Below are 11,418 nucleotides of genomic sequence, written 5' to 3'. Positions count from 1 at the left end.
GGTTTTGGCGTAGGGATACGCAGCTCTTTCAGATGGGAATCTAGTGGATCCCATCGTGTAGAGGAAAGGTCTGAACACTACTAGGCACTGGTGAGGATGAGAGCGAGCAGGGGCTGGGGGAGCTTCCGACGGCTTTATTCCTCGACTGGAGAAGAGTATGGTGAACAGGCAGGCAGAGGCCAAGGCGGGCACATTTCACTCCTTCTCTGGAAGGAAGAGGCCTCCCCTGGACCACTGTGCGCTGTGTCTGTTCATCAGACCAATGAGGAGGAAGAGGGCTTGGGGACTGGAATCAGCCCTGACCTTGCGTTGCGTCTTTGCCACACTCCGCTGTGGTACGTTGGGCAAGTGAGTTCCCCTCTGAACCGTTCCTCTGCTCTAAAGTGGGAATAATGCCAGCCCTGCTTACCTCACAGGTTGTCATAGGGAGGAGGTGGGGCGGTTAGAGGTGAAGCTGGTATCCTCGGGCACAGTGTTTAATAACTGCCATTATTAAGTGCTACCTTGGGGGAATCCTGCCTTAGCCGCGAAATGGTATCACCAACCAAATGCTTAGAAGAAACCATTCCCTGAACCTCAGCCACAGGAAGGTTATATAGACAACCCAGTAAAATCCTTTACTCCCTCCTCCTCTCCATCTCTGGGTTGTCTTAACTTTCTCCTTGCCCCCCACACGATTTGTCAGAGCAAATCGTCCAGACCTGCCCCTTCCTTGCCTCCAGATGAGGTAAGTGAGTGCTGGAGCCTGGGCTGGCGCCGGCTCTCCCATCCGGGGACCTATTTCGAAGCACTCCATCCCCCAGTTCAGGCCCTAGAAGCCCCTGAGTAAAACACGGTTTTCTGCAGAGAAACATCTTCAGTCTGGGCCTGCCGTTTATTTCTGGGTGTCTCTGCCTCTGGGCACTGTATTTTCTGTCCCCTTTGAGTCATCTGGAGGCTCTGGCACCCTCTCTCCTCTGCCCAGGCTCCCTATTCTGTTGTAGCAAAGTTACTTCTCCCAGATGTTTTTCTCTTAATGGGCAAAGACCTCATAGAGCCCAGGGCAGAGCTCAGCTCCTGTGGTACTGGTTTTATAGTTCTGGGGAGCTTGTAGTTGGGACCCTGTTCACTGCCACCTGTCCCTGCCCTCCCTCTCCCGACCCCACCCTCGCCGCCACAGAAACATACAACTGCAGAGGTACCGACCTGGATTTCCAGTTCATCCTCCGCCCCTTCTGCCTGATCTCCATCTTCTGGGCGGAGCCAGCCTCCTAGAGCTCGGGGCTGCAGCTTGGCTGGTGGCTTCTTGGACTCCTTTCTCTGCTGGAAGGGGGAAATAGTCTCTTTAGGACCCCAAGCCCCCATGTGCTTCCAGAAAGAGTGAGGTCAGACCCAGAGTCCTTTGTGCTCTGGGAGAAGGCTGAAGCCCAGAGATTGCACTGCTGCTCCAGGTCACAGAGCTGGTTGCCAAGTGGCAGGGCTGGAACAAGATACCCTAGTCAGCATGTGGGGCTTTGTGGGAAGCTCTCACCTGGGCTCTCTGGTGTTCAGGGCTCAGGAAGCTGGAGCCTGCCATGGCCAAGTCCAGCCAGAGCATGCCGAGGAGCAGGAGGCTGCAGACGTTCCCTGGGGAGGGCATGGCCTCAGCTGGGTTGCAGACAGGTGGACCTGGGGGAGAGAGGGTCTCCAGGCAGCTGCCTCTCCTTCTCATGTGCCTCTGAGCTAGCTCAGGTAGGAGCCCAGCAAATGGCGTGAGGGGGCTTTACTGTCTGGGGTCCTGACTGCTGTATAGACAGGACCCCCCTCCACCTCCCAAGGTAGAAGAGAATGGATGTGTCTTCTCTTCTCCAAGGCTGTTCAGGGCAGAATGCCTGGCAGCAAGACTCGATAGGGGGCTGGGGGTCCTCCCCAGTGCCTTTTGTCCCAGGCTCTGAGGAGCTCATGGCAAGTCTTTTCATGAGGAGTGAGGAAGCTGAACCAGCAAGGGCCCCAGGGGACTTAGTGGGGAGGGGGATTAGAGGCAGCTCCTAAACGAAGCTTTGTCTCTGAGCAACCAGACAGACTCAGATTGTCGAACATCCCCTGTGTTTAGAGGGGACTCCTGAGGCCCAGAGAAATTAAATGAATGGGCAGCAGTCACGGACAATAAACCTGTCAGCAAACATGCACGCAGAGAGGAGAGAGCGAGCCTACCTGCAATTCCTGGCGGAGGTGGTGCCTGGTGGCCATCGGGTCCTTATATAGGAAGGCTGGTGTTTGTTTTAAACCAGCAACCCCATCTCAGAGGTGGCCTAGCTTCCGTGGGGCTGATGTACAATGTACATTCCTTGGGAACTAAAAATGTTCATGTCCTCTGGGTAGAAGTCAACAGTGGAGGTCAGATGCCCTGCAGGATTGCTGGGTTGGCGAGGGGTGAAGCAGGTGCTCCAGCTGTCCCTGGAACACAGGGTGGCAGGGTGGCCCAAGTGGGCATGGCCTTGGTGGAGGAGGGAGGGAGGAGAGTGGCTCTGGGGTCTGGGTGCGGCTTTGTTGCTGTGTGACCTTAGCTTACTCGCCCTTCCTCTCTGTGTAAAATGAGGCTGTCATCACTAGGAGAGCTCTGAGACCTCCCCAGTCCGGTGCCCTGTTGTTTCCCATGTGCTGTTGCTGCTCTGGCCTCTGTGAGCCCTGGGAGCCCGCGGGGAGCCAGGCTGGTGATCCTACACCTTCCCAAGGAGGAGAGTCCCACGTTCGGGTTGAGCAGACTGCTCCTAATCATCCTCTCCAGACAGCGGGTGTGGGGATAACTTCAGCCAGTGGCTGCGCTTCCGTCCTTTCTGCCAGGTGCTGTGACATGACTGCCTGACCTGGTGTTTTTTCACATGGCAGTTTGCCTTGCCTTGCCTTCCCCCAGCAGCTTTGGTCCCTTTTAGCGGATGCCTCTTCTGAGAGGGAAGTGCATTGGACCTGGAGGTGGAAGATCTGCGCTTAGCACTTAGCGCTTAACACAGGGCTGGCTCCTCCCTCACTGACTGGCCTTAGGCAGACCACAGATAATTCTCCTTACCCAGAGTCTTTGAGGGTGAAATGAGGTGATGGGGGAAAGGTGGCTTCTAACCTGTAAAACACCCTGCAGATGACAACGGTGTCATACCAGGCCCATAGGACTTCCCAGCACAGGCCAAGGCCACTGCCTCATTTCCCTTGGTCCCAGGAATTTCTTCCCTTCTGGAGTGCTTCATCCAACTGGTCCCTGGCAGGAACCACTAAGGGCCAATGAGTTGTCTGCAGAGAAGTTCTAGCAGTTCAGGAGAGGAGCTCACCTTAGGCTGGGGCTTGCCGCAGGGATGTTAGCAAAGGCTCCAGGAAAGAGGCCTGTGGGGAACTTGGGGCAGGGCTTTGAAGGCAGGGCTTTGCGAGGAGCAGAGGGGAGGTGAAGGCTTGGGTAGAGTACGTCCGTGCAGAAGGAGAAGGCTGGATGGCTTGGAGGAGGATGGCGATGGGGTCATAACAAAAACATTAGAAGCTGGTTTGGGGCCAGGTGATGGATGCCTTGGGAGCTGCTAGCCCAGTAAGTTTGGGCTTTTTTTGCAGGAGGGCAGCCACCGAGGATTCTTGAGGAGAGAGAGACCATAGTATGAATGAAAGAGTTGGAAAGACTAATTTAAGGCACTGGGAGGCTGAATCCTTTATTTTGTGGAAGAAAAACTGAATGCCAGAAGGGCCACACTTTCCCCAAAGCTATACAGCCATCAGGGGCAATGCTGGGACTCCCCCATGGATCTCTTGGCTCCTAATACAGTGCTCTTTCTGATATGCCATCTGGCTCCGTAATGAACGTGGTGTTCCAGGAAAATCAGTCTGCGCTGAACAGGATGGAATTGGGGCAGGATGTCCAGTGAGGAAGACATTGAGGCAGCAAAGCAAATGATTGCCAAATGACCACCTATCCTACTTAAAAGATCAACCTCAGGGTGGATTGGAGCTTTCTTTTTTTCTTTTTTTTTTTTGAGATGGAGTCTCGCACTGTCGCCCAGGCTGGAGTGCAGTGGCGCGATCTTGGCTCACTGCGAGCTCTGCCTCCCAGGTTCACGCCATTCTCCTGCCTCAGCCTCCCAAGTAGCTGGGACTACAGGTGCCCACCACCATGCCTGGCTCATTTTTTGTATTTTTTAGTAGAGACAGGGTTTCACCGTGTTAGCCAGGATGGTCTCGATCTCCTGACCTCGTGATCCGTCCGCCTTGGCCTCCCAAAGTGCTGGGATTACAGGCGTGAGCCACCACGCCCGGCCTGGATTGGAGCTTTCTAGAGTCTCTTGGGACAGCAGAAACACAGACTGGGTTGGACTGAATCTTTAAGTGGGACATGAGGGACAAAGTACCTCCTGTTGGTAAACATCTCACCACCAGCCCACTGTGGTGGCTAAAATCCCACCTTTAGTCCCAGCAACATGTGAGCATGTCACCAGGAGGTCGTCACCAGGAGGTCGTCACAGGCCTGTCTGCCACCTGAGTGTAGACATCTTTTGGTCCTGGAGCCCAGAGGGGCTGAATGTGGAGAGGGTAGAGAGAGGTCTGTAGTCCTCAGAGAAGACTTGCAGCTTTTTCAGAGCCACCAACCCCATTAAAAAAAAAAAAATCCCCAAACAGAAAAACCCTAACTATGGTGACCAGGTACCTCCTGAGACATGAAGCCTCCGCTTACCTGGACCCTGGAGGCCTCTCCAGGCAAAGCTGCCAGTGTTGATCCTAGATAAAACCACCAGCAAGTAAACACCCACTGCGCAAAGCTCAAAGCTGTGTTATCTTTGGGGAACTGAAATGTCCCCTGGCAGTTGGAAACTCCCCTAGCTGCATACCACAGAGTCGAGGAAGGAACAGCTGATGGACAGAAGAACCATGGCGGGAGGAGGCACCGGGAAGCTGTCTCATGGTCCTCTTAGTTACGGAGTGGAGGAGGGATGCTGGCCGGAGGACACAGCAAATCTGAACAAGAGGAGCTTGGAGGAAGCCTGAGTGACCTGGAGGGGACTGACTGACCTTCCTCATTCTTTCCAAGTGTGAATAATAACCAAGCCCAGTTTGTCAACTCCTTGAGGGTGAGGACAAAGCCCCATTCTCCTTTTTGGAACGTGGTGGGGGCTCAGGAAGCAGGTTCTGTCCAGTTGGTGGGTTTCCTTTCTGTTGCGGGTCTCTGGAGGGCCTGCCTTCATGAAGGCACATGATTGACTCATCATTTGTGAATTGACTGCTATATGTAAAGGGCATCTGAGACCAAATTATCTTCATATACTTTTCATTATAATTTTAATTGTACTGATGATTAGTTGGTTTAGCAAGCTCTTTTTTTCATAGATTTGGCTAAACTTCAGTCTGAAAGAGGCAAATTCTGGGGTTCTAGAAAGAGATTTTATTCTTTGATATAGGGCCGTTTGGTGGGGTTTCTTTTTGTCCTAGTTGTAGCTTCCATAATTTCTAGATTCACATTTTCCAGTAGAAATATACAGGCATACGTCAGAGGCATTACAGCTTTGGTTCCAGACCACAATGAAGTGAGTCACACGAATTTTGTTGGTTTCCCCATGAATATAAAACTTATGCTGATACCATACTATAGTCTAAGTGTGCAACAGCGTATGTCTAAATGAATACACATATATATTTTTTTGAGACAGGGTCTTGCTCTGTCACCCAGGCCGGAGTGCAGTAGCACTATCATGGCACACTGCAGCCTCCACCTCCCTGGACTCAGATGATCCTCCCACCTCAGCTTCCCAAGTAGCTGGGACTACAGGTGCACACCACCACACCTGGTTAATTTTTGTATTTTTTATAGAGACAGCGTCTTGACTTATTGCCCAGGCTGGTCTTGAACTCCTGGCTTAAGTGATCTGCCGGACTTTGCCTCCCAAAGTGCTGGGATTACAGGTGTGTGGTCTTTGAAATCCAGTGTGTGTTCTTACAGTGCATTTCAATTTGGACTGGCCATGTTTCCAATGCTCAGCAGCCACATAGGGCTCATTCTAGGTAGGTGGCCATCGCTCTTAAATCCTCCGTAACCTTAGCCACACTCTCTCATCCCTCCTGTTTGCCAAGCTCTGCCTCTCTCACTGGGGCTTCCCTAGCCTCCGGCCATCTTGGGGCCAAAGCTCTAACACTTTGCCTTTGCCTCTCTTGTGTCTTCAATCAGTTCCCCTCCAATGGCTTCTGATTTCCACCTTAAAATACACCCAGGTTCCTAATCCTGAAAATGTCTGTTGTGCACCGATCCCACCCTCCCCTCATGTTACCGTCTCCATTTCCTTTCCCTTTCCTCGTGTCCTCTTCTTTACTGTATCCTGGCCCCTCCAAACTTGAACTTGACCCTCATCCCCACCGCTGTACTGAAACTGTTCTCTCAGCATTGCTGGTCATCCAGCCTTTTAGTCTATGGACTGCCAAGAGCCATAGGACCTCAGGGTGGGACGTGGCCTGGAGGGCCATCTAATCTCAATTTCCAGATACAGACCTGTGTTGGGCTGTGTTGGATTCATGAGGAAAGCTTCATAAGTTTTATGCATGTTTATAAGACTCCATCCTTGGATTCTGATCCAGTAACTCTGGCGTGGGGGCCGCAGAATCTGTTTCAAGTATCTCAGGTAATTTTGATTATAAATTACCAAGTATCCCAGGTAAATTTTGATTATAAATGCTTGCTTCCAGCAGAAAATTTAAACAGATGGAAGATGAAATCTTTCTCTCTGAATACCCCAATTCAGTTTCCACTAATGTGAATATCTTATGTAACCATAGTGCATTTATCAAAATTAAAACACCAATGTTAGCACATTACTGTTAATCTCCAGACTATTTGTAAGTCACCGGTTTTCCCATTGTCCCATCTGTTCTTCCTTTTCTTTTCCTTGTCATAACCACTTTTAGAGGGTTTTGAATGGTATCATTTTGTCTTCACCGTCGGCTTATTACTATACTGTACTGTTGTATTCTTTGAATGGTTGCTCTAGGATTTACAAATATGACTTCAGTATATTGCAGAACACCTTCAACAACTATGATATCCTTTCACAGATAGTGTAAGAACTGTAGCACAGAATGCTTTCATTTCCCCACTTCTATTCTTTGTGATATTATTGTCACACATTTTATTTTTACATAAGCTATGAACCCCACAATGCATGTGAAATAGCCAATGTTTTTAGAGAGATTAAAGAAATTAAGAAAAAGTCTTATGAACTCGGGTATTTACTATCGTGTTGCTCCTTATTCCTTAGTGCAGATCCATTTTTCTTTTCTTTTTTATTTGAGACAGGGTCTCACTGTGTCACCTGGGGTGGAGTGCAGTGGTGTGATCTCAACTCACTGCAACCTCCACCTTCTGGGCTCAACCGATCCTCCCCCCTCAGCCTGTAAGGGGATATCTGTAAAGGGATATTGGAGTTGTTGAAGGTATTTGCAATATGTTGAAGTCATATTTGTTTGTTTGTTTGTTTTTTGAGATGGAGTTTTGCTCTGTTGTCCAGGTTGGAGTGCAGTGGCGTGATCTTGGCTCACTGCAACCTCTACCTCCTGGGTTCAAGCAATTCCCCTGCCTCAGCCTCCCGAGTAGCTGGGACTACAGGCATGCGCGACCACACCCAGCTGATTTTTGTATTTTTAGTAGAGATGGGGTTTTGCCATGTTCGCCAGGCTGGTCTTGAACTACTGACCTCAAGTGATCCACCTGCCTAGGCCTCCCAAAGTGCTGGGATCACAGGCGTGAGCCACCGTACTGGGCCTGAAGTCATATTTGTAAACCCTAATTTTTGTATTTTTTTGTAGAGACAGGGTCTCACCATGTTGGTCAGGCTTGTCTCACACTCCTGGGCTCAAGCAATCCTGTTGCCTCAGCTCCCAAAGTGCTGGGATTACAGGTGTGAGCCACTGCACCCAGCCCGTTTTTCCTTCTGCCTGAAGGGAACTTCTTTGGCATATCTTGTATTGGCAGCTCTGCTGGTGATTAATTCTTTCAGCTTTTATTTGAAAGAGTCTGTTTTAAAAATATATATATTTTCACTAGGTATAGAATTTGAGACTGACAGGTTTTTTTTTTTTTTTTTTTTTTTAAATTGTTTCAGTACTTTAAAGATGTTAATTTTCTTATGGTTTGCCTACTTTCTGATGAGAAGTTGGCTGCTGCTGCTTTGTTTTTTTGAGACAGAGTCTTGCTCTGTCGCCCAGGCTGGGGTGCAGATGCGTGATTTCGGCTCACTGCAACCTCTACCTCCCAGGCTCAAGCAATTCTCCTGCCTCGGCCTCCTGAGTAGCTGGGATTACAGGCGCCCGCCACTGCTCCTGGCTAATTTTAGTAGGGACAGGGTTTCACCATCTTGGTCAGGCTGGTCTTGGACTCCTGACCTCGTGATCCACCCGCCTCAGCCTTCCAAAGTGTTGGGATTATAGGCGTGAACCACTGCGCCTGGCCTGCTGCCACTCTTGTATTTGTTGTTCTGTGTGGAATGTCTCTTTTTTTCTGGTTGCTGGGAACATGGGCTATTCCCACCCCTATGTGAGCTCCAGCTGCTTGGTCTATTGGTTTCACCCTTCATATATGAAGGTTAGTACTTGGCCAAAGACTCCAGGAGACCCTTCAGCTCTCAGGAGCTTGCTCTGTGTGGCTTCCTCCTCTCGTCCTCCTCTGCCTTCAATTCTGCCTTGGTCTTTTTTGTTTGTTTGTTTTTTGAGTTGGAGCCTTGCTCTTTCACCCAGGCCAGAGTGCAGTGGCATAATCTCTGCTCTCTGCAACCTCCGCCTCCCTGATTCAAGCAATTCTCCTGCCTCAGCCTCCTGAGTAACTGGGATTACAGGGGTGCACCACCACGCCCGGCCAGGTTTTGTATTTTTAGTAGAGACAGGGTTTCACCATGTTGGCCAGGCTGGTCTCGAACTCTTGACCTCAGGTGATCTGCCCACCTCGGCCTCCCAAAGTGCTGGGATTACAAGCGTGAGCCACTGCGCCCAGCCTGCCTTGGTCTTCCTGAACTCTGACTTCTGTCTCTTCAAGTCCCAGAGACTACTAGACTCTGGAGTCTCTCTTTACCTTTTGGCCCAGAAACTGCTTCTGGGTAGTAATCTGGGGCATTTGTTGTGCTTACCTGTTTCCCTTTTCCCAAACACTGCCTGTTGTCCTATGTCTGAAAGCAGTAGTTGTTTCATGTATTTTTCTTGATTTCGTAGTTGTTTATAGCGTGAGGGAAATTCTTATTTATTATTAAAGAGACAGGCTCTTGCTGTGTTGCCCAGGCTGATCTCAAACTCCTGGGCTCAAGAGATCCTCCTCCTTCAACCTTCCAAAGTACTGGCCACTGCACCCAGCCAGGGAAATTTTTTTTTTTTGAGACAGAGTCTTGCTCTGTTGCCCAGGCTGGAGTGCAGTGGTGCAATCTCGGCTCACTGCAACCTCCGCCTCCTGGGCTCAAACAATTCTTGTGCCTCAGCCTCCTGAGTAGCTGGGACTGCAGGCCCGCCACTGCACTTAATTTTTGTATTTTTAGTAGAGATGGGGTTTCGCCGTGTTGGCCAGGCTGGTCTTGAATTCCGGGGCTCTAATAACCTGCCCGTCTTGGCCTTTCAAAGTGCTGGGATTCCAGTTGTGAGCCACTATACCTGGCTGGGAAATTCTTATAACTGTTAATCCTTTATATGCAGAAGTGGAAGGTCTCCCCTTAGTGTTTCTGGGCTCACTTGTAAGTGGAAGCCTGTGAATCTTCTAGTTTTGGGAATTGTTTTCACATTGGCTTGCTGAGTTTTCTACTCAGAATGGATGAGTATTTGATGGCAATTTTTGGGGTCTCTGGCTTATAGCACCATAAAAACTCCCTTTTCTTTGCCCTGCTGCTCTCTCAGAGGTATTGTGTCTATGAAGGCTTTGGCCTACTCCATGTTCTAGGGTCTCTGGGTTTCTTTTGCTGTCACAGTTGCTTTGTTTTTGCAAAAGGATTAAAAAACATGTGGCTGCTAGCGCCATCTGGCCCTAACCAGAACTCTGTGCCTTTTAAAGTTTCCCTTTCTTTTATCTCATTTGGGCTTGGCAACTGCCCCGCAAGTCTTACAGATAGTATTTCTATTTGACTAGGGTATTTTGTGGTAACTAATTTTGGGGTCTCCTCTTACCCCAGGAATGGTTAATGTGTTGCCACTCTAAGCATAAACAACTATTATGGTGCAAACTTCATTTAACTCCCAATTATCTTAACCGATCCTTGGTGGTGTGAGTTACAAATAGAGTACACAGCCAGGGACCCATTAACCTACCAGCAACCCAGAGTGACACGGGACTAGTTCCTTCTCGGTAGTTACTTGGTGACAGCAGCTGGCACCATAGGAAGCCCAGGCCCAGGCTTGAGGAGCACAGAGCACATCAGGGAGGCAGACGTGGATGTGGCTCAAGGATTCGGTGTAGAACTCTACGCTCAGTAGTGCACGCGAAGGTGCCTTCCTGGGCTTTGCTTTTCTGAGTAATGGAAGGAAGGAAGCAGCTGTTTTCATGTTGGTCTCAGAAGCTTGGGTTTTGTGGAGTGACTTGGGAGGCTGACTGGGCCAGGCCATGGCCTCTCTATTCTCACCTTTAACCAAAGTGGTTTCACTTTTTTGCATGTTACATAGTATGATCAAATATTTATTTTTTTTTTGAAAAAGGGGGTTTTGCTGCTGAAAAAGGAGGGAAGGACAAGAAGTAGGTAGACTAGGGGTCCTGAGGCAAGTGGGCTGACCTTTTATCTGGGCCGATTCATACAAAGGTTTGGTGTGAGAAGCACCCTTGGATTACAGCTGAGATCCCCCCAGCTCCCACCCTGATGCTACAGTGGGGAGTAACTCTTGAGACGGGCCAGACCCAGGTGCTGGCTTTACGTTTGCACAGTCCTGGGCAGGGCTTCTACCTTCTGAGCGCTTCCTCATTAGTGAACTGGGGACACCTACACAAGGTTCTTGTGTTGCTTAAATTAGTGAGTGTGTGAAAGATCCAGGGTAGTGTCTGGCTCACTGCAGGCTCGGTGATGGCTGTGGCGATTGTCAGGGTCACAGGGCCTCTGCTGAAAACCTGGTTCAGGGTCAGTTAGGTCTCCCATCACAGGGCCCTCCTTTCCCTGACAGCGTCAATAAACTGAATGAATTGTGCCCACTTTCTGGGCCAGCCTCATAGCTATTGGTGTCTGGTTAATATCACCTTGCATCTGCATGGCATTTTGTGGGTCACCAGATGCGCTAGCTCATTTGAGTCCTGCAGCCATCCTGTAGGGCAGACTGTATTAGTCCCATTCTGCAGAAGAGGATGTGTATGGAGAGGTTGAGTAGCAGAGCCAGGGCTACAGTCCTTGTCACCAAAGGCTGAGTCCAGTGCTCTGTATGGTGCTTTCAGTATAAACTGAATCAAAGAGATGCTCATGCAGTGACAAGCCACCTTTGTGGGTGGGGTTGAGCCAG

The 11,418-nt window shown here is 49.9% G+C and overlaps 1 protein-coding gene across 1 annotated transcript; it reads right to left on the bottom strand.

Annotated features, from left to right (window-relative positions):
- Positions 1-1,268: 1,268 nt before the first annotated feature.
- GHRL (putative ghrelin variant) lies at positions 1,269-1,618 on the bottom strand. The gene is given in 1 exon segment (NM_001252423.1): positions 1,269-1,618. A coding segment is annotated over 1 exon segment (144 nt). The 3' UTR covers positions 1,269-1,474.
- Positions 1,619-11,418: the final 9,800 nt, after the last annotated feature.

The sequence above is a fragment of the Papio anubis genome, chromosome 2 (genome assembly GCF_008728515.1).
Source record: "Papio anubis isolate 15944 chromosome 2, Panubis1.0, whole genome shotgun sequence".
Taxonomy (NCBI): domain Eukaryota; kingdom Metazoa; phylum Chordata; class Mammalia; order Primates; family Cercopithecidae; genus Papio; species Papio anubis.
Note: the sequence above shows the minus strand (reverse complement) of the source record. Positions and strands in the feature narration are given on the sequence as shown.